The sequence below is a fragment of the Brachycentrus maculatus genome, unplaced genomic scaffold, assembly GCF_059751285.1.
Source record: "Brachycentrus maculatus isolate JH-2025_06_01 unplaced genomic scaffold, ASM5975128v1 h1tg001056l, whole genome shotgun sequence".
NCBI lineage: Eukaryota > Metazoa > Arthropoda > Insecta > Trichoptera > Brachycentridae > Brachycentrus > Brachycentrus maculatus.
The window spans coordinates 197,906-225,559 of record NW_028281764.1 but is presented as its reverse complement, the minus strand read 5'-3'; the positions used below and the strand labels follow the sequence as shown (position 1 = coordinate 225,559).

The window sequence follows — 27,654 nt, the reverse complement described above, 5'->3', positions numbered from 1 at the left end:
TTTACAGGGCTGACAACCGTCATAGGCTGGTTTAAGTGATCACTTTACACACGTTTCATCTCACCAATAGATGTCTCTAGTGAAGTTCTAGTGATTCAAGAATAATGTTTCAAAGTTGGTTCATATATATATATAGAAGAATTTGAGTAGTGTGGTTGTCAATAATGGGTATAATTGGTGAATGTTTCACGTGTGTAAAGTGATCACTTAAACCAGCCTATGACGGTCGTCAGCCCCGTAAATGCCCAGACTTCCATATTCTTCTTCATCTTTGATGCGATGTCAAAAAATTATTTGAATTTTAAGCACCAATTACAAATAAGAACAAAAAGATAAAGAAAATCAGTTTTTATTCAATACTATTTCAAGGAACACATTTTTCCATAATTTCACTACCTTTGTTTTAAAACAATGTGTTTTCTAGACAAAAGTTGAATGCAAATTTGATAAGAAATACAGTGAAACCTCTCATAAAAAGGAAAATTCGTTCCAGAATCTTACTTGTTAAGCGAAACATTTTTATTTTAACTAGCGCGGAAGTCCCGGTTCACAAGTGAATGTTGTGAAAAAGGGACTTGCCTTTTCTCTGTAACTCATGCGAAATTTCGCCTGCTAAGAGAGCAATTTTTTCACATTTTTTTTGCTTGTTATGAGAGGTTCCACTGTACAAATTGTAAAAAAATAGTTTAAAAATAAAATAAAACATTCTACTTATATTATTCATCACAATTCTTTTTTAATGTCACCAGTACTACTGTCAACTTTCAATTCCTTTTCCACTTGGGAATTATGTTTGACGGCTTTCCCCGAAACCAGCTTTATCATGCGGAAAAACGGGGATTCAAACAGGATTGTAAAAGCAAAACCAAGCAGGAAGCTCAACGTCACGAAACCAAGTCCATAGACAATCTGAAAAAAGATAAAATTAGAGACCATCGACAGAATCACAGACAATCTTCATTGACTTGTTTTATTTGATAAAAATACCCTACAGATTCTCTGTACTGTAATCCGAACGCTCCACTAGTTTGAACAGAGTGTAAACTTACAGTGTTCGAATTATAGAAATCCTGCTGCATATATAATCACCGCATTTTTGTCCGCCTCCGTAGTGTAATGGTCAGCACGCTCGGCTACCGTTCTGGAGGTCCCGGGTTCGATTCCCAGGGGGGTCAAATAAATATAAGTGATTTTTTTCACTGTAATATTTATTCAATATTACCCTGGACTGGTCCTGAAGCGGGGGGCTGATCACCTTTCCTTCATGTGTAAACGATCAAGATAACACTGCGTTTATATAAAGCAGTGCCCTATGCACCATTGGGGTGCGGATAAGGGTTTTATTATTATATTATATATAATCACTCCGTTAAGATAACCCCACGTATCAAGATTAGTCCATCTGAGAGCTGTTCTCCTTACATTAGCCTGCCGCGATGTAAAAACAAGAGGCGATGGTAAGGATCTCAAACGGTCAGTTGGGAAACAGCTCTCGTGCTGGAACACATCTCGGTGTCGCTCTCGGTATACATTTCATATCTATACAGTGAAACTTCTATCGTTTTTCAAGGGACCTATTGAAATAAACTATGAATGCGGGATTAAGAAGTCAATACACAAGGAGATACAATCGAGTAAAGATACCGTTCGAGGAACTATAGATAGAGGTTTCACTGTGCATCATACTTACAGCAGGGGCGACGCCGGCTTCCCATGTGCTGTCAGTGAAGCTGGAAAAGGTCCTGATTACCATCGGGTTGATCAGGTACACGCAGTATGATATGCGGCCCAAAGGAATCCACATTTTCAGAGACAAGAAGTCATTGATGATTCCTGTAAAATGAAAATCATAAAAATTAACCACTTCATGTTTCACAAAAATAGAACTAAAGAGTTTAAAGTTGTCCAGTTCTAAAAAACAAAATAGAAGCAATAAAAAATTTAAAATAAAAGCAAGTCTAACTGTAAAAATAAGAATAATAATAAAAAGATAACAAATTTGGTCTTAATCAAAGAATTTTCAAAAAATTCCATTAAAATCGGTTAAGTGGCAGCAAGTGAGATCAATTCAGTTGCTCATCTTATACATATTATGCAAATAAAATATATCCGGAATATAAGAGATTGGACGGGGATCAGGACCGTCGAGGCGCTGTTTAAAGCTGCCCAAGACAAGGACAATTACTCTCAAGTGATAGTTGACGTCAGGGGGAACTGACATGACACGCACAGAAGAAGAATAATGCAAATAAGTCGAAACACGCGAGCAGTGCTCGGGCTGGCACGATATGCGCTGTCTGAGAACACTGCTCATTCAAAAGCTTATACATATATTTAATTAGTAATCTGATACATTGGCGGCCATTTTAAAGTTCTGTATAGTGGTGATGTCAACATTTTATGATTTTAAAAATATATAAGGTTACTTGAAAGGATTTGCTGTGTCCCATGCCTTATCTCCTCATTCCTTATAAAATAAAACCACTGCACGCTTAAAATTCTTAAGGTGATTCAGTTGGCTAGGTCATGTACTCCGCATGCCTCCTAAGAGCCGCCATCAAGCTTGCCTCTTTAGCAATTCATCAAGTTCGCGCCGCCCAGGAGGATTACTGCTGACGATTCGTCGATAGCTCTCTCTGAACTTCTGGACGCGGACTTGACTTGGGAGAATGCAAGGGAGCTGGCAGCCGACAGAAAAGCATGGGGACAGTTTATGGACTCCATATACTCCACAAAGGGAGCGGATATGGTTTGAATTAATATATATATATATATATATATATATATATATATATATATATATATATATATATATATATATATATATAAAACCCTTATCCGCACACCAAATGGTGCATAGGGCACTGTCACATAAACGCAGTGTTATCTTGATCGTTTATACATGAAGGAAAGGTGATCAGCCCTCCGCTTAAATTAATATAAGGTTACTTTACCTCCATTTCCAGAGAGACAAGCTAACATGAGCCAGGCTACGCTGACAGCCCAAAATGATCTACTGAATCCCATGTAAATAGTGCTCGCAAATAGACTCATGTCTTTGTCAGCAAATCCAAACATCATAACTGCACCCGTTCCTACTCCGATGATCCAACCGAAAGTCTTTGTACCCTGCAATGAAAATCGTTTGAAAAATATCATCCAATAATACAAATGTGGAAGTCCTCACCAAAAACGTTACATTTCCATTATAAATGATTTTAAATAATCAGGAATTCTATTTATTGTTTCGGCATTGACTTTGTGGTAAGACATGTTACAATGATTAAAGAAACACTTGTTTTTATACTACTTGAGTAAGTATACTCAAGTGGTATAAAAATAAGTGTTTCTTTAATCATTTTACCAGGAATTCTTGTTTGTAAAATTGTTACATTTTGGTACGATTTAATGATTGCATATTGGTTTAACACAGGATTGGTCACGTTTTGTCGCAACCTTAATAATGATTTCGATAGAATACAGTAAACAGAACAGATTTGCATTTCGATAGAATACAGTAAACAGATTGCGTTTCGATAGAATACAGTAAACAAAATAGACTTCATATTATTTTTTGACATCTCATTAAAGATGAAGAAGAATATGGAAGTCTGGGCATTTACGGGGCTTACGACCGTCATAGGCTGGTTTGAGTGATCACTTTACACACATGTAACATTCACCAATTCTACCCATTATTGACAACCACACTACTCAAATTCTTGGAAGTTCTATATATATGAACCAATTTAGAAACCTTGTTCATGAATCACTAGAACTTCACTAGAGACATCTATTGGTGAGATGTAAAGAAGCTTTTTATTAAGCAGAAACTCTTATATTAGTATGTGAGATCCGAATCCTGGATTATAATCACACACATGAGAAACGCCAGAAAATACCATTTTCATTTTTATTATTAAGCTTATAATTTGACCAGATAATTTATTTACAACATTTTGAGTGTGTCCAAATACTTGTTCACAAAATCTGGATTATCTCCAATTACAGGAGTTATGTTCATATTATTTTTTGACATCTCATTAAAGATGAAGAAGAATATGGAAGTCTGGGCATTTACGGGGCTTACGACCCTTTATTCTTCTTCATCTTTAATGAGATGTCAAAAAATAATATGAACACAACTCCTGTAATTGGAGATAATCCAGATTTTGTGAACAAGTATTTGGACACACTCAAAATGTTGTAAAATAGACTTCCATTTAAAGGATTTTTGTTCAATATTGGAAATGTAACTTTTTGGTGAAGACCCTCCACAAATGAGTTAACCTGTCCGGGAGTGTCCGTTGTTGTCAAAACAAAAGTTTCCTCAAAGGAGTATGGGTATACATGAACGCTCGCCCTTATAACTATAAAGCCCGGTGACATTTATTTCTAAAATGGCACTTGTACTGCCATCTGTGGTTGTATTTAAACACTAAAACCACCATTCAGATTATTTTTCTGTCTTGTCCACCAAATTTTACTTAAAGTTTGTGTGACATCGCCGTAATGATGCTGTCAAAGAAATCTCATGAATTAAAACATTAATAATTTTGATATAAAACATGTTAACTGGTGTAACCGATCAAAGCGTAAGACGTCTATCAACAAATTCGACTGGATAGCTGGTTTAGATAGTCTGAAGCCATATTATGTATCGATTTATACATGAGTAGACAGAGAATTTTGAGTGTGTCCAAATACTTGTTCAAAAAATCTGGATTATCTCCAATTATAGGAGTTATTTTTCATATTATTTTTTGACATCTCATTAAAGGTGAAGAAGAATATGGAAGTCTGGGCATTTACAGGGCTGATAACCATCATAGGCTGGTTTAAATGATCAGTTTACATTCACCAATTCTACCCATTATTGACAACCACACTACTCAAATACCTGGTTCTATATATGTATATGAACCAATTCAGAAACATTGTTCTTGAATCACTAGAACTTCACTAGAGACATTTATTGGTGAGATGAGAAGATGCCCCAACTTCCATATTCTTCTTCATCTTTGATGAGATGTCAAAAACTAATATGAGTAGACAGAGTTCATATTCCCTTTCGGGAAAGCTTAACCAGTGCTAAAGTAGTGGGGTGATGTGACTGAATTTACAAATTCCAAAAATTTGTCTCGCTGCAGCGTTTAAAACTAAATTTTGATGTCTCTGTGTTCTGATCATTAAATTAGATAAATCACAATTCGATAAAGTGTTCAAAATTGTCTTACTTTGCTAAGGGGAAGTTTTTTATTGTGTTGTGACAAGAAATAGCCAGCTGCTAGTCCGATAAAATGTGGACCAATCCTTGTCCATGGCTTGTCGTGTACTACATCGTAATATGACCAAATATTGTCTATGCTGCAACAAAAGAATATCAATTAGAAAATGAATTAAAACAATGAGAGACTTGTTTAAATTTTTTTGACATATTATCTTAAATTTTGTTCTCAGCGAAAATGCTTAATACATTCGCTGATAATATTGAAAATCCCAAGAAAACATATCAGTGCTCGATATAAATATGAATTATTCAAATGTATGAGAAATTATTAACATTGTAGGTACACAAAACTCGTCCCAGGAGGTATCTTACATTAACGTAATACAAGCAACTTTAATGAAAATCATAAAAAATATTATCATACACACATGCAAGCACACACACACACACACACACACACACACACACACACACATACATACACATGCACCAGTTCAGGGTGATATTAACCAAACATTTACATAATTATTGAATGGTAACGTTTTATTTTGCCTGTTTATGAATGTTTTCTTATATCCAAATGGTTACAATGCTTACATATTATTTTTTGATATCTCATCAAAGATGAAGAAGATTATGGAAGTCTGGGCATTTACGGGGCTTACGACCGTCATAGGCTGGTTTAAGTGATCACTTTACACACGTGTAACATTCGCCAATTCTACCCATTATTGACAACCACACTACTCAAATTCTTGGAAGTTCTATATATATGAACCAATTTAGAAACCTTGTTCATGAATCACTAGAACTTCACTAGAGACATCTATTGGTGAGATGTAAAGAAGCTTTTTACTAAGCAGAAACTCTTATATTAGTATGTGAGATCCGAATCCTGGATTATAATCACACACATGAGAAACGCCAGAAAATACCATTTTCATTTTTATTATTAAGCTTATAATTTGACCAGATAATTTATTTACAACATTTTGAGTGTGTCCAAATACTTGTTCACAAAATCTGGATTATCTCCAATTACAGGAGTTATTTTCATGTTATTTTTTTTTTTTTTTTTTTTGATATCCCATCAAAGATGAAGAAGAATATGGAAGTCTGGGCATTTACGGGGCTTACGACCGTCATAGGCTGGTTTAAGTGATCACTTTACACACGTGTAACATTCACCAATTCTACCCATTATTGACAACCACACTACTCAAATTCTTGGAAGTTCTATATATATGTAAATGCCCAGACTTCCATATTCTTCTTCATCTTTGATGAGATATCAAAAAATAATATGAAAATAACTCCTGTAATTGGAGATAATCCAGATTTTGTGAACAAGTATTTGGACACACTCAAAATGTTGTAAACAATGCTTACATTTCAAAGATCGACATAATTGCATGAATACAGGTGCACACACAGACACACACACTGTTTTGCTGCATTTAGTCTAAAAATTTAATAACATTACAGTGGAACCTCTCGTAACAAGTAATTCCCATAATGAGGAAAAAAAATATGAAAAAGTTGCTCTCTTAAAGAGCGACATTTCGCTTAACGAATCACAGAGAAAGAGCTAGTTCCTTTTTTATTATATGCACTTGTGAGCCGGGACTTCTGCGCTAGTAAAAATAAAAAGTATTTCGTTTTGAATATTGAAAGCATTAACTTTGTGGATCATCTTGATATATTATTTCGAGAAATAAAAATACTTTGTGTTCTGATCCACTCACATTTTTATTTAACCAACTAGTTTCGGCAACAACCTGTTGCCCTCTTCAGGGTTACATTTATTAGTAATAAATGTAACCCTGAAGAGGGCAACAGGTTGTTGCTGAAACTAGTTGGTTAAATAAAAATGTGAGTGGATCAGAACACAAAGTATTTTTATTTCTCGAAATAAAAAGTATTTCGCTTAACTATTAAAAGTCTGGAACGAATTTTGCTTGTGATAAGAGGTTCCACTGTAATTCCTAACTAACTAAGGCCACTGTGATAATATTCATCATAATAACAAATTTGCATGATTTATATAGTGCCATTTTCATAAAATACTAAATCAAGGGCTAATGGGTGAAGTAGGCACTGTTATTATTTTTTTTTAATAAATAAAAAGTTACTTACAATGGTATGAACCCAATAGAATATGATGTATAGGCAAAGTACGAATTTGCCAGTATGATAATCCCAACTAAGCCGTAAATCACACGTTTTAGATACCTGGAATGAAAATAATAATAATAATAATAAATTAGGTACGATAAGAAAAATTGATGGAAATACACTGAAAAAGAGAAAAGATATGGTTATCATTCTGAAAAATTATTAAATAGAATAAAACAATAACCAAATCACAACTTAATACCATTTTAATTACTACTTTTTCTTCATTTGCCTTATCAGGTCCCCACAATGTTGGCGATCACTTATAGGCATAGTCATAGGCTGCAGGTTGGAGTTATACTTAGATGGTTTGACGAATGTCTGTACACGACGGATTCTTCAGTTCTTTGGATACATTTCACGCGACAATGATGCCCTGGAACGACTGGTTGTGAGCAGTAGCATGGAGGGGAAGAGAGGGAGAGGAAAATCCCCCACACGATGGACCGATCAAGTTAAGGCAGCAGGCACCTCGGCGGATGGAGCGCTACGTGCAACGCAGTCAAGGGATAACTGGAGAATATTTATAACTTTGACAAAGGTCACAACCCTCAGTAATGAGGAGTAAGAGGGAGAAGAATTACTGTAATAATAAAATTATACTTACGGAGTTGTTAATACTAGAAGCAGCATACCCAAGATGAAGATCTGCATGTCGCTGCTGAGATACCAACTCCAACTCATGCACATTTCAGATTTCGGGTACAAATTGTTGATGAATAGCAAATTTCTCCACCAGTATTTAGCGCAGTTGATGTCATTTCTCTCCACGGTCCAGAATGCGGTTTGTCTGTGGCGTGCTGCTGTTGCAACGTATGCACATCCAAGCGAAACCATGTAAGCCGGGAGCAATCTAAAACATGTGTACTTTTTATTTATTTTTTACATAAATGCTATACAAGAAGAGAGTAGCGTGTACCATTATTACAAAAAGAAATTTCATATTTTTCAACGGACAATACTCTCGGCTACCATACTGGAGGTCCCGGGTTCGATTCTTATCGATAACGTAATAACAATTATATATAAATAATTATAAATGATTTTTTCACCCTAATATTTACAATATTACCCTGGATCTGGTACCTGAAACGGTGGGCTGATCACCTTTCCTTCATGTGTTAATGATCAAGATAACACTGCGTTTATATGATGCAGTACTCTATGCACCATTCGGTGCGGATAAGGGTTGAAGAAGAAATAACCACTACGCCACTTCACTGCAGGGTAAGTCATATAGAATAGAATGCCACACCACGCTGTCCTTGCAAACATTTTTCGTCTCTTCCATATTGAAGCATCTATTCTTACATACCTCCCGATTACTCCCACTAGACCTGACTATAAGGCATTTTGTAAGTAAGTGAATCAAAATTAAGATGAAAGTTATTTATTACCTCAAAGCTCTGTGTATGGTTCCGATGATTATAAGTGCCATCTTTTTGTATATCGATTCTTTTTTTCCCATTTTGGCCTTCATCTTTTCTAGTTCCATAAATCCATATGCAAGAAGAAACCCACTGAAAAAAAACAGTAAGTGTTAAAAAGAGAGCCTTATTGCCTACCACTGCGGAGAAACAGCATGATGGTTAGTTAGTCAAGTCAAATATTTGAATGACAACAATTAATCTCTGTAAAATCACAAATAATATATTATTCACTATTTCCTCATGAGCCCTCCGCCCTTCACTGCTGAATGTAGGCCTCTTCTGTATCCTTCCATTTTCTAAATATATTTACGATTTACAACATTTTGAGTGTGTCCAAATACTTGTTCACAAAATCTGGATTATCTCCAATTACAGGAGTTATTTTCATATTAATTAATTAATTCGGATCTCACATACTAATATAAGAGTTTCTGCTTAGTAAAAAGCTTCTTTACATCTCACCAATAGATGTCTCTAGTGAAGTTCTAGTGATTCATGAACAAGGTTTCTAAATTGGTTCATATATATATATATAGAACTTCCAAGAATTTGAGTAGTGTGGTTGTCAATAATGGGTAGAATTGGTGAATGTTACACGTGTGTAAAGTGATCACTTAAACCAGCCTATGACGGTCGTAAGCCCCGTAAATGCCCAGACTTCCATATTCTTCTTCATCTTTGATGAAATGTCAAAAAACAAATAATCTCTGTAAAATAGTGAATAATAAAATAATTTATTATTCACTATTTGTTTATGAGCCCTCCGCCCTTCACTGCTGAATATAGGCCTCTTCTGTATCCTTCCATTTTCTAAATATATTTACGATTTTTTATTTACATAAATGTTTCTTCACAAGGTTTTCCCGTGCTGCAGGCATATTTTCCAATACTTTTTATTTATAAAATAGTACTTTGTCTATCATGAGTCGTGCAATTACCTTTGATACGTCCAATGATACAATTTATTTTAAATCTGCCCACCTCCATTACCCAATTAAAAATAACTCTTTTATACTAAGTTTAAGCAGGCGCTGTGGCGTAGTTGGGTAGACGCTCGTCTGCGAAACTGGCGTCGCGGGTTCGATTCCCGCCAATTGCATAATGAATTCAAGAAAGATTTATTTTCAATTGTTCTGGGTGTTTGTGATGTATTTTCACATTTACCTTCCCTATCCTTACTATCCTACCTGCAGACGAGCATCTAAAATAGACGCTTTGGCGGTTTTTCCTTTTTTTTTTTTAAATCAATGCCCCTTTTTATAATGAGATCTCATAGATGAAGAAGAATATGGAAGTCTATAGTAAATGACTGATTCATATTACTTTTCAAAAATGCATATTGTAAGGAATGTGTAACACATAGCTGAAATTGTGTGCATACCCGCATAGACAGGCAAGCTCATTCTAGATTTGTCTCTCCTAGAAACCAGTCACTCACTTAGAGCTACCTAGTAATACTTATTTCTTCTTCTTCTAACCCTTACCCGCACCCAATGGTGCATAGGGCACTGCATCGTAGCGACGCAGTGTTATCTTGATCATTAATTGCATGAAGGCAAGGTGATCAGCCCTGCGCTTCTTGTACCAGTCCAGGGTGATATTAAATAAATATGAGAGTGAAAATCGGCCATATTTATTTTGACCCCCCTGGGAATCGAACCCGGGACCTCCAGCACGGTATCCAAACGCGCTGACCACTGCGCTACGGAGGTGGATAGTACTTATTCATAATAAACTAAAGTCATACTTATTATAAAAATATATTAATTTACTAAAGGAATACATAATAATAGAATATATTAATATACTAAAGGAATACTTATTTATAATAAATTAAAGTCCTAGCGAGTTATTACTGTTCGTCTTTCACCACCTTAGTATGTACATAACACATATCAAACCTGATGCAAAAGAACGTATCCACAGAATATGAAGAGTTGCTGAAAGCTTGTATAATCAGGTGGTCTGATACATAGAAAGCCGATGTCCTGTTGTGAATAAAGTCAGCAAGGTACAGCATCCCGTGGTTTAACACAATCCAGGATATTGTTAACGATCTGTAAGATTGAATTTGAATTTATTAAAATAATACTTTCTTTGTGTAATTCCAATATAAATTATAAACAACCCTATTCTCGGGTTATTTTCCGCAAAACAGGCTAAAAATCACCTTTTTTTCTACAGAATCATGATGGCAATAATTGTTGTTTTCATACCTGACAAAATTTTGCCATAATAGCTGCAGAAATTTATTTTTAATTCAAGTTTTACTAAGTAAATACCACTATTTCTAGTAAAACTTATATTAAAAATATATGTTTTTTTATAATTAAAATGTGACTTTGTTTTATAATCAATATTTTTATTTTATTAAAACTTAATGATAATGTCAACCGGTTTCAAAGCTAACCGATTCATTCAAAGCCTTATCCGCATCCCAATGGTGCATAGGGCACTGAATCATATAAACGCAGTGTTATCTTGATCGTCAACACATGAAAGAAAGGTGATCAGCCCTCCGCTTCCGGTACCAGTCCAAGGTAATATTGAATAAATATAAGAGTGAAAAAATCACTTGTATTTATTTGACCCCCCTGAGAATCGAACCCGGGACCTCTAGTACGGTAGCGGAGCATGCTGACCATTACACTACGGAGGCGGACAATAAAGTTAGTGCTTCAAATATAAATTATATATTTTTTATTGAAGAAAAACGGCTACAATTTTTTTTCCCACTACTTTAAAATGTTATTTGTTTATTCAAGATCACAATTTTATATTTATTTTTGTACGATAAATACTTTTATTATGCAGCATAATTACTGGCTAAAAATATATTACATATTTGTGAGAATGTAAATTAGTTGAATAATAAAATTAGAATTTACCAAAAATTTATTCCTAATTTTATGTCAAAATATGTATATGTCTAAATCGATATCTTGCATACACTAAAAACATACAATAATAATATAATATATAAAATAAAACCCGTATCCGCACCCAATGGTGCATAGGGCACTGCATCATATAAACGCAGTGTCATCTTGATCGTTTACATATGAAGGAAAGGTGATCAGCCCTCCGCTTCAGGTACCAGTCCAGGGTAATATTGAATAAATATTACAGTGAAAAAAATCACTTGTATTTATTTTACCCCCCTTGGGAATCGAACCCGGGACCTCCAGAACGGTAGCCGAGCGTGCTGACCATTACACTGCGGAGGCGGACAATAATAACATGTCTATAATGACATAATTTGATATTGTACTGAAAAAAAAAAAAATTCTTTAATATTTTAATATCCTCCAAAAAAATTAAAAATAGACGGAGGTGTTTATTAATGTACACATAAATAAATTTTCATACAAACTTACAACAACCATAATTTAATTTTTGATGTATTGTTGACACTTTTCGAAGAAATTTGAAAAATCAATTGTAAGTTCTAAGTGCTTGATTGCACCATATCGCTCACTCCTTTCAAGAACGTCATAAATAAAAAACTTGATTTTTCAGGAGAACGTTTTTAATGTTATAAAATATAACACAATGTATTAAAAATACATATCAAGTCACTAATTGAATTTTTTACTGTGCAACAGATTTTTTTAGGTAAAACCTGAAGGTTTTTTCTCCATTTGAAATTTTTTTAGTATATTTAAAAAAATAATTAAACAATACCTTTTCTTCAAAATGCAAAAACAACATTATCTGCCCTGTAGTGGGTAAGTATTAAGTTGAAAATATGCCTCTTTTGATGAGATATAGTACATTTTCTGGGCATTCGGAAAACACGCACAACTAAAAATTGACAATTTTTGATTTATGAAGTTCTTGAAAGGAGTGAGCGATATGTTCTGTGAAGCAGTGTAATTTTCGTGAGACAATTAATTAAGTTTATATAACGTTTTAATGGGCCATAAATTAAAAAGAAAATCCAGTTTCATAATGTATATGTTTATTTTCATTTAAAAATAGTTCTAAATTAATTTTTCTTATAAAAACTCCATTATTATCATTTGGTATTCACTTATATCTTACAATACCGTTGCATTAGCTACAAATTTTGTAACACAGATAATGTTCCGTTGCAAAAAGGAACATTATCTGTGTAACAAATATCTTTTAACAATGTTCACTTAGAAAATTTTACAACATTTTGAGTGTGTCCAAATACTTGTTCACAAAATCTGGATTATCTCCAATTACAGGGGTTATTTTCATATTATTTTTGACATCTCATCAAAGATGAAGAAGAATATGGAAGTCTGGCCATTTACGGGGCCAGTAAATAATGCGTTTCTCATGTGTGTGATTTCCATATTCTTCTTCCATATTCTTCTTCATCTTTGATGAGATGTCAAAAATAATATAGAAAATTTTATATGTATTTATCTTCATCTTCTTCAAACCCTTATCCGCACCCGAAGGCGCATTGCATCATATAAACGCAGTGTAATCTTGATCGTTAACACATGAAGGGAAGGTGATCAGCCCTCCGCTTCAGGTACCAGTCCAGGGTAGTATTGAATAAATATTAGAGTGAAAAAATCACTTATATTTATTTGACCCCCCTCCTGGGAATTGAACCCGGGACCTCCAGTGTGGTAGCCGAGTGTGCTGACCATTGCACTACGGAGGCGGACTTTTATTTTATTTATCGCTATCCTTATAAACCTTCAAGCGCCAACATCTTAACACGATGACTGCCATGGAAATTTTCAGAATCCCGGTTTAAAAAGCCAATTCCATTTAATCATATTATATTATCAAAAACTAATTATTTTACATATTTATTATTATTTTCTGTTAATTTATTGATAAATTTTCTGTTCATGTAAGCCAGCATTGATTTTTTGTTTTATTCCCACGCGTTTTCTTCCATCTATCCATATAAGCACTGATATATTTGGAATTTTATTGTAGCACGAATATGGCAAGTAAAAACAGTACGAGATAACTCGTAGTCAGCGTCCTAGCAAAGAACGCAATCTACGAGTTATCTCGTAGTCGGCAGTCAACGTGTTAAAACATGGATTGTTTATTTTCAATGAGACATCAGATAGTCATGTAGTTCATGATTATTGGTTGTCAGAATCACGCTCCGTTTGTTGTATTCTCTTGTGTCGAATTATATTTGAAACGATTCTGTCGAACGATGACGTCTTTTTCTTCGCCGATCCACGTAGAGTGTCTTCGCCCTCTTTCCGAACGCGCAACCTCAAAGAGCTCATTTCGTCTTTGAAGTCGAAATTGGATTTCTCCGGCGTGGTGACGGAAGACTGGGTTTCCTGAACGTTCTCGTCACTGTGAACAACCGGAGAAGGAAGTCTCCTACCCGGACATCTCCATTCTAATTGTATTGTCCCGGTTTTCTCGATCGTGTTGTATAAATTTTCCAATTCTACCGGGTCCGGCGCCCATCTGTCGCCTTCTAGAGCTCCAGATTTGCTGAGTTCGTCATCTGAGCACGCAATCGACCAGTCTTCACTATTCATGTCAATTGTACTCATTTTCAGTATTGTATTTAGTGTTCAGCGGTAACGAAGCCGGATATTTTTTGACATAACGCAAACACAAATGACAGTTTTATTTCCATAGATAAAAAGCACGTTTTAGTAATTAAGTAGCTAGCAGATGAGCGTTTTTTGTTGACGTTTTCTGATTTCGGAATTGAAATGTGCTGGCTATCTTAGGGAGGAAAATATTGCCAAATTTAAATTTTTCGGTTTCCAGATTTTTGCAATTTTTGAATTTTCATGAATGATATATTATTTCATATATGAAATTAAATTAGATATATTCATTTTTTGTTTATTTAAAACAAACAACTTGGATTGCCTAGTGTTACTTTGCACTGAGTATATTTTATTAATATAATAGTACAGTTGACCTGTTGATGTAACGGTTATTCCGAAAAAGGAAGTCGTGAAGTAGGATTTATATATCGTATTATACAAAGTGACCGACAAATGATTAGATTACCATATCACAAGGTTAACAATTCTTTAAAATTTAAAATATAAAGTAGAACGTTATAAGAATGCAATGATAAATCATTATACTTTTTATTATTGGTTGGTGTATATTTTTTTCACTTACCTTAAGCCGAAAATTGATGGCATACTACCACTGTCTTCTTTTAAATTGGTATCCAAAAGTGATTTTGTATTAGTAGGAATACTAAAGCATAAAATAAATCTCGATATAAAAGATCTCTCATAATTTTTTGGGTCAATATAATGAATAACACCTGTAAAAATTACAAAACAATTTCATGTTATTATTTCGAAAATAGAAATAAATTTATTTATTAACTTCGCTGTTACTTTAAATTAAAGGCATCTCGTTTTTTTATTATTTCCTAACGTCCAAGTGAAATCTAGCTACGGCTTATGCAACACCGCTTATCATGACCCTACTCAGGCTTCAACTTTTTTAGTTTTATAGCCTATGCCTACTAGTGAGTAGATTTACTCTTTACTATAATTTTACTATAATTTCATGTAATTCATGAGTGAAAAATTCTAGGTAAAAACACACTCGCGAAGGCATCTCGTTTTTTTTGTTTAAATTTATACCTACAAGGTGGTGCAAAATTAATCACCCAATCGGAAGATGCTATAATTTCTTCAAATAGGGTTGTACGCTAATCATATTTGACATTTGTGAACTAGACAGCTGCAGTATACCAGTTAATTTAGGGTGGCACAAAATTACTAACCCAATTTTGTATTTGAATAACTTTTTTACTAAATAAATCAAATAAGAGTGATGGAAATCTTTACTTGGACTTAACATTTTTTTTCGGTTAAGTGGAAAAGATGATAAAGGTACGTCAAGTGGCTGCCGCCAGTGTTGATACACATTTGTGCCCGTTTTATTAATATTTTTGTATACTGAAGCTGTCTTGTTCACAAGTATCAAATATGATTGACATACGATGCTATTTTCAAAAATGAAAACATCTTCCGATAGGGTGATTAATTTTGCGCCATCTTGTACTAAACTTTATTAAACAAAAAAATACAAAACATAAAAAGTAGCAAGAATGTTGAAAATTGTTACATACCATGATTGGCATCTACTTGATGTCTAGTTTTCTTACGAGTATTCAAATCGTATATTGTTCCAACGATTGTCAGCAGAAAAATAACGACAAGAGATGTGCTAGAGAAAAAATACCAGGTTGAGTCATGTATGAATCTTGCTTGAAGCTAATGAGAACTATAGGGTGTTTTTATTAGAGGTTTGGTTTTCAAACTGGCAAAATTGCTTCTACATACTGTCAATTTGACAGTTGATAGTCGATTTGTAGTCAGTACGTTTTGCCATTTCACCATGAATAGACTGAATGACCATTATGCGCGTCGTATGTTCGTGAATGAACCGAAAACAATATTCAGCTTGATCCTCTTTTTCAACGCAAAATTTTGTTCACCGATGAGGGACATTTTTGGTTAGCAGAATTACTTATTGACATAGCCTTAACCAAAAATTTGTTCGAATTTGGAGTGGAAAAACCCCAGAAGACTGTCAAGACGCCCTTACATTCACTAAAAGTCACTGTTTGGTGTGCTTTATAGGCAGGAGCACCATATTGGCATTATTTTTACATTTTATACAGCCATATCACCACTGGCCCATATATTTTTTAAGACGATGCCGGCCAGAATTTTATAGTCAATGGAGAGCGCTACCGAACCATAATTACTGACATCTTTGTTCCTCAACTGAATGGCATTGATGTGACAGAGCTGAGGTTTCAACAAGATGGCGCAACATGCCACACGGCGAGTGCCACCGTCAATTATTACGGGAAATTTAAATTTGTATACCTCTAAACAAAACACCCTGTACTTGTCTGTATGATGACGATATGCAAACACTTACATAAAAGTCTTGAAAATTGTTGTCTGTGTCCACGAAAAGTCGTCCTCAGTTTTTTTTACCCCCTCCATTTTGAGTGACATGTTATATACATGTTGTTGTTGGAGAACACCCGAATCGAAATAGGTTTCTAACATATCGTTTACTTCAAATTCTGTGCACGAGGTAGGTAAACACAATCCAAGTGTTATCATCATCTAAAGAGGTTGTTGGGACAGTTTGATATAATAGCAGTTTGATGTTTAGAGATAATAATTGTTTTTATTAGACATGTGGAGCGAATGGATAGCGAGAGAATAACTAAGAAAATAGATCAGATCAATCAGAACCCAAAAATCTTGCGGTGTCAATTCAATTAAATTCAATTAAATTCAATTTATTCAATAATTAATATATACATTACAAACTAACCAGGATTATCGATCATACCGCGCAACAATCGATAAAAATGCGTAATCAAATACACATTCCTTCTAGTCTCTAAACTATTGTAGCCAAGCATACCCTGGAGAAACTGGGTCGGGTAGAGCCAAGGATAATAGCCGTACTCTCTCATGTAGAGATACCTCAAAAACTTCTTTTGGACTTTCTCTACCATAAGAGAGTACTTAAGCTCGTGTGGCCCCCAAATCATCGAGCCACTCTCGAGTCTACTTCGCACCAAGGAGTTATAAAGAGTTCTCAGCACGCGGGTATTTTCGAAAACCCTTGCAGTACGCAGAACAAATCCTAGCATTTTCAATGCATTACCACTGAATGCCTCTATATGATCGTGAAATGTCAGGGTGCTCACAAATCTAACGCCCAGATCCCAGATCCCTGTGTCCGAAGTCTTCGTAATCGGAGGGCATATATGTATGACTAGATGTATGGATGTGAAGGAGGAAAGGAGTGTATGTCAGGACAGAAGAGTGTGGCGTTCCATCCTATCTGTCTACTCCTGTGGTAAAACGGCATGATGGTAGTAGTAGTTATATTTGAATGGTAATATTTTCCAAGAAATACCTTAATAAGAAAATTGAAAGCAATATGGCGAAAAGGAATTTATATGCAGCTTTATGCCCATAAGTTTTATAGTAAAACCTAAATGTTTAATTTTTTAGTAACTTTGTGTTCATATAAAAAAAAAATCATGTGAAAAGCTGGAAAAGGCGCCACTATCATATTGTGATAGTGGTAATATAGATAGTGATATCGGTACATTGGTAATACATAAATGTATGAATAAATTTAGTTCTATTTTTTATTACATTAAGAATAGTAATTTAAAATTGCCACCATTCCAAATTCATTTGAAAAAATACTTCCTTGCCTATATTAGAGTTTTTATTTTATTTTATAGCAACACTGCGAATTTTAAACCGCCATTTTGTAATTCGTACTTTTTTAACAACTTAGCTACAGACTAAAATCAGGTGTGATTGTGTTGTAGATTGCTTACCTCGTTATCCCAATGCACGAACACTTGAAGTGTGGAGTTGTGTACGAAGTAAGCTGCATAGTAGTGCACGTCGAATGGTGGAATACTGTCTGGTGTTTCATCAGTGTATGGGCCGAAGTTACGGCTGACTGGAACCCTTTTAGTAGATGTTGCCGTTAAACATTGTTTTCGGGACCCTAGCCAATATGTGTTTCCCCAGTAAAGACCGGTACTGGGGGCGCCTGATGCGTCCATTACTAAATAATAATAATAACAAAAAAATATTTTAAAGGTGGTACAAAATGACTTCTTCTACTTTTTCCTCATTTCTGAGGATCGTGACTCCCCTGCTGGCTTCCTCTGGAACCTCGGACAACACTCCGCCATTGGTCCCTGCATTGTGTAGCCTTCCCACAACGGAGAGGCATGTGATCTATTTCATCCGGTCAGTCCATCGTGTTGGAGATCTATCTCTAGCTCTCCGACTTTCTAGGCCTACGGTTATGACAAGTCTGTCCAGGTTATCTGGTGGTCTACGAGTAAACATAATGACTAGAAATATTGCAAAGTACTTAAGGGAAAAAAATCCAAATAAAAAAAATTAAGTAGCAGAACTGACGTGCAATGCTTTCTAGATAATCAATTCGGATGAAACAAGCTGTAAGATAGGTTTGAGAAATCTTTTTAATTCATATTATGGGTATATAAGTAGTGGTAGCCCTGTTTCAAGTAATCTAGGAGGTAGATCTAATCGGGCCCTATGCTAGACTGAGATATTTATATCAGTAATCGGATGATTGTTCACATAAACTGGTTATTTCAGGATAATCAAGCACTTGTTTTTTTTTTTAACAAAACAAGTGCTTGATTATTATTATGTTAATATAGCTCCACCCAAGCTAGGACACAAAATGCCGAACCCTCTTCTAGTGAAATGGAAAGTGTGCTGATGACAGTCAACAGTCCGCCGTCTCCTGAGGAGTTTTACGTGGTTTCCTCCCAGCAATGAGCAAATGCTGAGAAGTTCCTGATTGGCCCACATTAGATTATCCCTCCTGTACCCAACACAGATTCAAATAGAAACATTGTTATTAGTTAAAAGAATTAATAATAATCCACTAATTGATCTATAAACCTTGTACATAGTAAGCAATTCTCATTTTAAAAATATATATTCAGCTCTACCGTTATTAAAATTTCCGTCACCAATTTGTTGATTTTCGAAACCTCTTGATAAAAGGACCCAAGTACCGCACTGGTGACGATCGATCATAATGAGAGCGGATGCATTTGCTTCCGCACTATCTTCCGGATTATGTTTTCAGGAATATGACGTACAAAAAAGGTAATAATCATCGTGCTTTCTTCTTAAGCCAAGTACCTACCTAACGGGCATATATCCCTTTTTTTCCTGTGATGTTTTATGTAGTTCATCTTCTGATGGACGAAAAGGGAGAAAAAAACTAAAGCGTACATACAGTCTGTTCACAGTTGTTTTACCTCTAGTTTGTTTTTAATTATTTATTTGGTAGTTTTATTTAAAATTATTTTTACTGCCAAATAAATAATTTATAAAAAACTAGAGGTTAAATAACTGAGAATATTTTTTAAAATGATTTATTTGGCAGTATAAATAGTAAAAAAAAACTGAGGTAAAATAACTATGAACAGACATTAGGTACCCTTGTCCGCAGATAAGTTTTCTATTTCTATGTGTTTTTAACGTGTAAAAAATGTAAATGTGTAAATGTAGTGTACCTACTTAAAAAAATAAAATAAAATAAAACTTCTTGGTAGTGGAAAAAGATAATATAATATTATCGGAGTACGGATGAAAATTTGTTTTGCAATACGATTTGATGAATGCGTAGTAGACGTTTTGATTGATTAAAAAAAACATGTTTTTTCTGACGGTACTATGTAATATTTAAAATCAACATTTATTTAGGAATATATTCACGTTGTAAGATTACTTATTAATACGTAATATTTAATATGTATTAATAAATTATCAGCAAGGTCATATGTACCTACCGAAAAATTAAATTTCGAGTGATTAAAAGTATGGCAATCTAAGGTATGATTAATTTATTATTTCTGAATACAATTAATGCCTGTTAATTATGACATTTTTTAGGTGCATTTCCTCTACTGCAAGGACACTTCGCTCACTCCTTTCAAGAACGTCATAAATAAAAAAACTTGATTTTTCAGGAGAACATTTTTAAAGTTTAAAAATATAATGCAATGTATTAAAAATAAATATCAAGCCACTTAATGAACTTTTTACTGTGCCACAGATCTTTTAAGGTAAAACCTGAAGGATTTGTCTTTATTTGAAAAATATTTATTATATATTAAAAAATAATTAAACAATACCTTTTCTTCAAACTGCAAAAACCACACTTTCTGCCCTGTAGTGGGTAAATATTGTGTTAAAAATTTGCCTCTTTCAATGGGATATAGTACATTTTCTGGGCATTCCGAAAACACGCACAACTTAAAATTGACGATTTTTGATTTATGACGTTCTTGAAAGGTGTGAGCGACTTGTTTGGTACTTTACTTCATACTTTAAAAAATATAAATAAATGGAAAAAATTAAAGGATGTCAATTTTCAGTCTTTCAATTTTTTTTCAAGGATTTATTGAATTTGAAGTATTTTAGGTTGTAAATTAAAAAAGGTTTGATTAAAAAAACGTATTGAGAAGGGTTTAAATCAGAAAGGTTTTCTAAATAAAAGTTCCTAAAAAACATTAAAAATGGGTATGGATACACCCCTGGCCAAAGTATCAGGGTTGTACAAATCAAAACCTGCGATGCGGAAAGCCTAAATCTTTCGCACTTGTCGTCTTATTATTATATTATTATTATTTAGTATCATAAATACGAAAATGTGAATTAATAACTTACATTTCAGAGCCCATCTATCTCGTACATCGATTCCATTCTTAATTGAAGAGAGCTCCTTCGCACATACACTGGGGTTTTGTATTTTTGAAGCCGTTAATGAAAGTCCATAGTAAACCGAATGTGTCTCTAGTTTATTACAGAAACTGAACTGAAATACACACAACAACACAACCACTGTCGCAAATGTCACGTTTTTCAATTTTAACGCCTTCATTTTAAAAAGTCTAATATTAGGGTATAGAAAACACGTTAACTATCACATAATTCAATGACGTTGGCATCAGTAGCTGTAACAATAAAAAAACATCTATTTAAAAGTATAAATGCACATTTTAAAGAGAATCTTGAAGGAATGAATAATGACCTTACTTAGGTACTTAAATTGTACATTTTTACTTTTGTTTATTTGAATAGGAACTATTTCCATAGAAATGAAATAGATGGATAAATATGTTTTTAGCCTTTTTAGACCAGGGCTGTCCAAACCAGATACGACCCCGGAACCGTGCAAATCAACTAACGAAATAAATTTTACTATGCACCGCTGAATCCGGATATAGAATAGAATGAGAAAAACTAACTAACTCAAAAACCATCATGCCACATTCTCTGCATGAGTATGGAGGGAGATTAAAACATCACACCAATTTTTGCATCTTTCACATTCAAGCATCTCCTCATACTTACCCGAAGATTATTTCAACTCCTCACCTGACCAATTTTAAGTATTTGAAATACTTGATCACAATTTTTATAAGAAGATAAACATAATACTACATAGTACTTAATTTACTTAGTAAGCAATAATACTTGTGGTTTTTTAATTGTTTTTTGAAAAAAAGGTAATAAATAGATACATATTTACAGAAAAAAATGCATTTCTAGGATTCATTTTGCAATTGGCGGGAATCGAACCCGACTTGCGTTTCACCGTCAAGCGTCTACCCAACTAAGTTGCGGCGTCTGTCTTATTTAAAATAATGTGATAACAATAATTAGCACAACAAAAATAAAACGTACTCGTAAAAGTACATAGCTACATACATGTTATTTATTGCGTGAGAAAATTAAAGTATTGTATATAATGAGATAAAAAAAAGTAAAATATGTGTAAAAATAATATATTGCCCAAGATGTTGTTTGAGAGCAATACGGCTGTCCAAACTTAAAACACAGTAAGGGACTTTTTTTGTAGTACGTTTTTTTGCATTTTTGGTCCAAGTAGAATCTACTTAGTCCAAAAATGCAAAAAAAAACGTACTACAAAAAATGTCCCTTACTGTGTTTTGAGTTTGGACAGCCGAATAGACATGGGCTGTAGAATAAAAAAAACTAAAAAACTAACAAAGCTTTTTTTAAAGAAGTCGTTCGGTTTTTGGAGTTGATCACTCGAAACTAATCACGTCAATTAATTTACAAATTTGGTTAGGTGTTGTCAGGGCATTTTTGTGGAACGGTGTTCCGGTACATTTTTTCATGGATAATATATATAAATATATATATTTATTTATATTTTTAATATTTAAAATGAACAAGACGAAACAATATTTGCGCTTACGTAATTACAATCTATATTTTTATAATTCGTCAAAATGATAAAATATGGTATTGTAATAAACTATTTTTTTAAAGTAATAAGCTAGACATAAAGTGAGTTCCGAGAACTTTTTTTATTAAAAATCCTCGGATGTTGCGGATTTATAGCTTCTAATATATTTGACAGCTCGAAAAAACAGAAAAAAAAGGTTACGAATACCATTCACATTGGTAAACGAAAAAATATCAGTTAGGTACTCATCATTGACACCTCTAATGAGCAATGAGGCAAAGGCCGCATCCGTCACAGATTATGTAAAATGTGATGTGTCATGCGTGTAAATATATATAATAGACCCCTAGAGCGAGAATGTTTTATCTTTAAATATAATAATATAGTATAGATAAACATGGTGATAATATTGTTATTCTGGATAACCGATAAGATTTTATATGAAATGAAAAAAATGGAAATTAATTGATTTCGTGACGTATTTAATCGTTTTTTTAGCAAGCTTAAGATTCTTAAAATTAATTTGACTTTATATTATGTACAGGATATTTTTTTTGTCCGCCTCCGTAGTGTAATCGTTCTCGAGGTCCCGGGTTGGATTCCCAGGGGAGGGGGGGGGGGTTAAATAAATATAAGTGTTTTTTTTACTTTAATATTTATTCAATATTACCCTGGACTGGAACCTGAAGCGGAGGGCTGATCGCCTTTTCACGCGTTAACGATCAATATAACAGTGCGTTTATATGATGCCCTATGCACCATCGGGTTTAAAGGATGAAGGAATATAAATGTGTATTGCTAGGATTATTACTGATAAGCAATAACTTCCAACCAACCAAGAGCAGACTAGTAACGTCACACCTGATATTACGAAAGAGTTAAGAAAGCTATAATTGGCTTTTTTATTGTTTAGGAGTCTACGCTGATAACGACGACACCAGTGTTAGTCGAAATTCAGTCCGTCAAAAATTGATGTTTGTAGATTTTTTAAAGCCAAGCCACCTTTACTAAACTAAAAAATATCTATTTAGACAAAATCATTGTTTGAAATGCAAGCGTATTTGCAACGTATAAAAATAAGATACTCAAAATGTGTAGAATATCATATAATACACATATATCGCTTATTAAATGCCAAACGGCCACAACGCCAAAAAAATTAACTCTTTATTCCAAAAATGGTATCTAAATCGTCAACGTTTTCACATTCGAAAAATACACCCATGATTCTAGCGTTAGGAATGTCCATTTCATTTAGAATCATGGGTGTCTTATACAGTTATGAAAATGTTGACGATTTAGATATTATTTTTGGAATAAAAAGATTATTATTTTTTGTTTTTGCGTTGTGGCCCTTTGGCATTTTACCAGCGATATGATATAAGTAGGATAACTGAAATTGTGTAAACAACACGTTTGTTTACCTTATGTAAAATATATATTTGAGATAATACATAGATGTAAGTAAGATTTCTATCCTTGAAAATGACAAATAAATGAGTAAATATGTTCGTGTGGATACTGGATTTTAGGTTCAGAATAATCTTCTATTTTTGCGTGTATTTTTAGACAGACCTTGCGTTTCAAAATAGCTGAACAAAATATCGCGCAGGATTTTCAAAAACGTAAAGACTTATTTTAAATATTATTTTAAAATTGATAAAACACATTGATTAGTGTAAGTTTCACAATTTAGATCTAGCTTACCCACGAATGTATTAATATCACCAGGAAATTACACTTTTAACTGTTCAATTACTCGATCTGAATATAAACGAGTCGTTTTGATATTGGAACACGTCCAAAATCAGCAGTGATTTATCAAAACGATTGAAAAAATTGTATTTTAAAGTCTAATACCTACGTATAAATCAGTTTTTCTAACTTCAAGAGTATAGGAAATGAAGAAATGAGAATTGCTGCATTTATCCTTTTCCTAACTATTATTCTTCAATTGTTGGGTAATAAATCCAAAATTAAACAAGGTTATTGGATTGAATTCTAATGTTGATTACATATGTATGATAATATGTGACGGGTTTCGTCTTATTAAGACATTATCAAACACAAAGAGTGTTTGATAATGTCATAAGACAAAACGCGGCACATATTTTCATATATTTGTAAATAAAAGTAGAATTCAAACCAATAACCGTGTATAATTTTGGATATATTACCCAACAATTCAATATGGAATTCTACCAACTGTCTGCAGTTACAATAAATACTATTCTTCATTAATTCTTTCACATGTAGCAGTAATATCTACTCAGTCATATAATCAGTAATACTTAAAAAAGATATAGGGTGATAAAAATAATAACTGAAAATCATGCTTCTTAAAAATGAAACTCGGTGCGGACATATTATTATAATTGTTATTATGTGCATGCTAAAATAAATAAATAAAAATATGCATATAAAACCCTTATCCGCACCCAAAATGGTGCATAGGGCACTGACATATAAACGCAGTGTTATCTTGATCGTTAGAAATATGCATACCTACTCGTATTCTTGCATTCTACCTTCAATTTTCGCAATAAACTCAAAATTGATTTCAATACATGTCGCTCACTTCTTTCAAGAACGTCATAAATCAAAAATCGTCAATTTTCAGTGGTGTATGTTTTCGGAATGCCCAGAAAATGTACTATATTCCAGCAAAAGAGACATATTTTTAACTAAATATTTACCCGCTAAAGGGCAGAAAGTGTTGTTTTGCATTTTGAAGAAAGGGTATTGTTTAATTATTTTTTTAAAAATACTAAATATTTTTCAAATGGAGAAAAAACCTTCAGGTTTTACCTAAAAAGATCTGTTGCACTGTAAAAAGTTCAGTTAGTGGCTTGATATTTATTTTTAATACATTATATTATATTTTTAAACTTTAAAAACGTTCTCCTGAAAAATCAAGTTTTTTGATTTATGACGTTCTTGAAAGGAGTGAGCGATGTGTGTTAGTTTTATTTATTAATTCAAAGAAATGTAATGTATGAACAATAAAACGAAAATGAAATACAAAGAAAAAATGCTAGTATATCATTAATTAAATACAAACAATAAATGTTGAGTGTAAGTCCCTCTCCAAGCACAAGACCCTAGTCTCTTTTTTGGATAGATACAATGTATAAATAATAATAAAATTGGATAATTTATATAACGCCACTTTCGTAAAATACTACCTCAAGGGCGCTTCTGTAACTAGTATATGTAATATATTTTATAAGTAGATATGTGTAGCTAATGAATTAAATTGTAATGTTTATTGTAACTTTATTAAACAAATAAAAAACTAGCAATAATATTTCTGATATATTCTTTATTACAATTTTTTTTCTGCGTATTTGAATCTCGGTTAAATTGTTTCTAGTTAAAAACAGAACGGACGATAATGAAGTGACCTACCTACAAAAATATTGTTTTTTGTTTGCTTGTACTACATAAACAAGTGTCTATTGCACAACACTATTAGTACTTTTCACAATTCACAACACATTTTTTATTACTATAAGAATGTTGTCGATATAATTATCACGTGATTTGAATATGTACGATAATAGTTAACACATTGTGTTAAGGAAACACGCATTCCTATGTGATACCACACCACGTCCGATAGTGATTCTAATAACTTCAAACTACATTTGGATGATTGTGTTTTGTGTATGGTGGCTTCGGGGTCAGGCCGAATGGAAGGTCAGACAGTCTCGATGTAATTGATATATGATGTCATATTTCACCATATTCCATAACTCTAAAACTAAACAGAAAGTTATGGCACTAAGATATTTTTAAATGCTGTAGTTCATAGACTGCAATTTTAGAAATGCCACCTCCCACGTAGGATTATACAGTAAGTCACAAATATTTTTTGGCATTTTGTATATATTTCCTCATATATTTAGTTCCAACTATTCTTCCATTATTTTTTTTCTTGAATGAAGAACTCAATAAACCCAGTTAAAGTATGTGTAAATCCACCATTAAATTTTAATTCAATGTCTTCAAAATTAGATTTTTATGTATTTTTATTTTTGCACGAAGTATCACAAAAAAAGCTATTTTTTTTTAAATTTAGCCATATATGGAATACAAGTTTCTAATTATTTTTTGTAATCTAGTTGTCAGTCATGGGTAGATAGATGAATGTAACAGTGCATAAAGCGTATAGTGATCACTTAAGCCAGCAAATGAAATGAAAAATTTGAGATTTATAAAAAAATAAGGGTTAAAATTTTTGTCTGAAGCCCGGTAAATGTTCAGATTTCGATAAAATCATCTTGATAGAATTCTCCATCTTTGTTGAGATATCGATAAAAAATCTTAATTTATTTGGTTTATATGCGTAATGTAATTAACAAGAAATGTAAAGTATACATTTAAAGTTCTATATTATTGCTAATAATTTTATTTTTGGTTTCATATTTGGGCTTTAAATTCAAAGCCAAATAACACGCCATCTATAAACTGTGTGAACAGTTAATAGACGATTTTGACAGGCACCGTGGCAGTGTTGAAACTCGAATGCGAAACTGACGTCGCGGGCTTAATTCCCGCCAATTACAAAATGAATTCAAGAAATATTTACATTGAATTAGTCTGGGTGTTTATGATATATTTTTCACCTGCAAACAAACCTCTAAAATAGTGGTTTTGTGGATTTTTACCCAAAAAAACATCGTAATTTTATTTGGTTTCCGTGTACGATATTTCATGAAGTTATGACATCCAATACGTCAAAACCACAAGAAATATGAATACGTAATGAGTTATATTAATTTGTAAATCATTTGACCCAGAAAAACATAGTATGGAAATTAAAAAAATGCTGTTCATACCATTTTGCGAACACCTCCCGGAAATATGTATGCAGTTCTTTACCGTGGAATAACACTTTTTAATGATTTTAATTAACGTTAACCATCCACACGGACACTTTTATTTTTTCACGTATAAAACAAATTTAATTGCAAAACAGTTATAAAATGCTATTAAAACCGATATAGAGATACTCTTCTTATCTGTTTTGATACTAGTGGT

The 27,654-nt window shown here is 33.3% G+C and overlaps 2 protein-coding genes across 3 annotated transcripts; both read right to left on the bottom strand.

Annotated features, from left to right (window-relative positions):
• Positions 1 to 723: 723 nt before the first annotated feature.
• On the bottom strand, positions 724 to 27,654 carry LOC148299599 (nose resistant to fluoxetine protein 6-like). 2 transcript variants are annotated; one of them, XM_088275910.1, is made up of 14 exons: positions 27,453 to 27,654; positions 21,063 to 21,349; positions 18,170 to 18,405; positions 16,732 to 16,925; positions 15,911 to 16,008; positions 14,941 to 15,091; positions 10,737 to 10,892; positions 8,803 to 8,925; positions 8,013 to 8,258; positions 7,367 to 7,462; positions 5,238 to 5,367; positions 2,955 to 3,129; positions 1,691 to 1,833; positions 724 to 909 (listed from the first exon to the last, which is right to left on the bottom strand). In XM_088275910.1, exons 2-14 carry the CDS (start codon positions 21,274 to 21,276, stop codon positions 724 to 726), a joined length of 2,148 nt encoding a protein of 715 aa, XP_088132036.1. In that variant the 5' UTR covers positions 21,277 to 21,349; positions 27,453 to 27,654. The 2 variants fall into 2 exon arrangements, with proteins under 2 accessions (XP_088132036.1, XP_088132037.1); XM_088275911.1 differs by lacking the exon at positions 27,453 to 27,654 and adding an exon at positions 26,020 to 26,367.
• On the bottom strand, positions 12,265 to 14,731 carry LOC148299600 (PAXIP1-associated glutamate-rich protein 1-like). The gene has a single exon (XM_088275898.1). The coding sequence runs from the start codon at positions 14,349 to 14,351 to the stop codon at positions 13,920 to 13,922; it is 432 nt and encodes a 143-aa protein (XP_088132024.1). The 5' UTR covers positions 14,352 to 14,731; the 3' UTR covers positions 12,265 to 13,919.

Excerpts from the sequence above, each read along its gene's own strand:
- LOC148299600 (XM_088275898.1), bottom strand. The coding sequence starts at position 14,351 with ATGAGTACAATTGACATGAATAGTGAAGACTGGTCGATTGCGTGCTCA.
- LOC148299599 (XM_088275910.1), bottom strand. The coding sequence starts at position 21,276 with ATGAAGGCGTTAAAATTGAAAAACGTGACATTTGCGACAGTGGTTGTG. Across the intron at positions 8,926-10,736 it reads GATACGTTCTTTTGCATCAG|TGGGTTTCTTCTTGCATATG; the intron begins GTTTGATATGTG and ends GTTTTTTTTCAG. Across the intron at positions 910-1,690 it reads AAGCCGGCGTCGCCCCTGCT|ATTGTCTATGGACTTGGTTT; the intron begins GTAAGTATGATG and ends ATCTTTTTTCAG.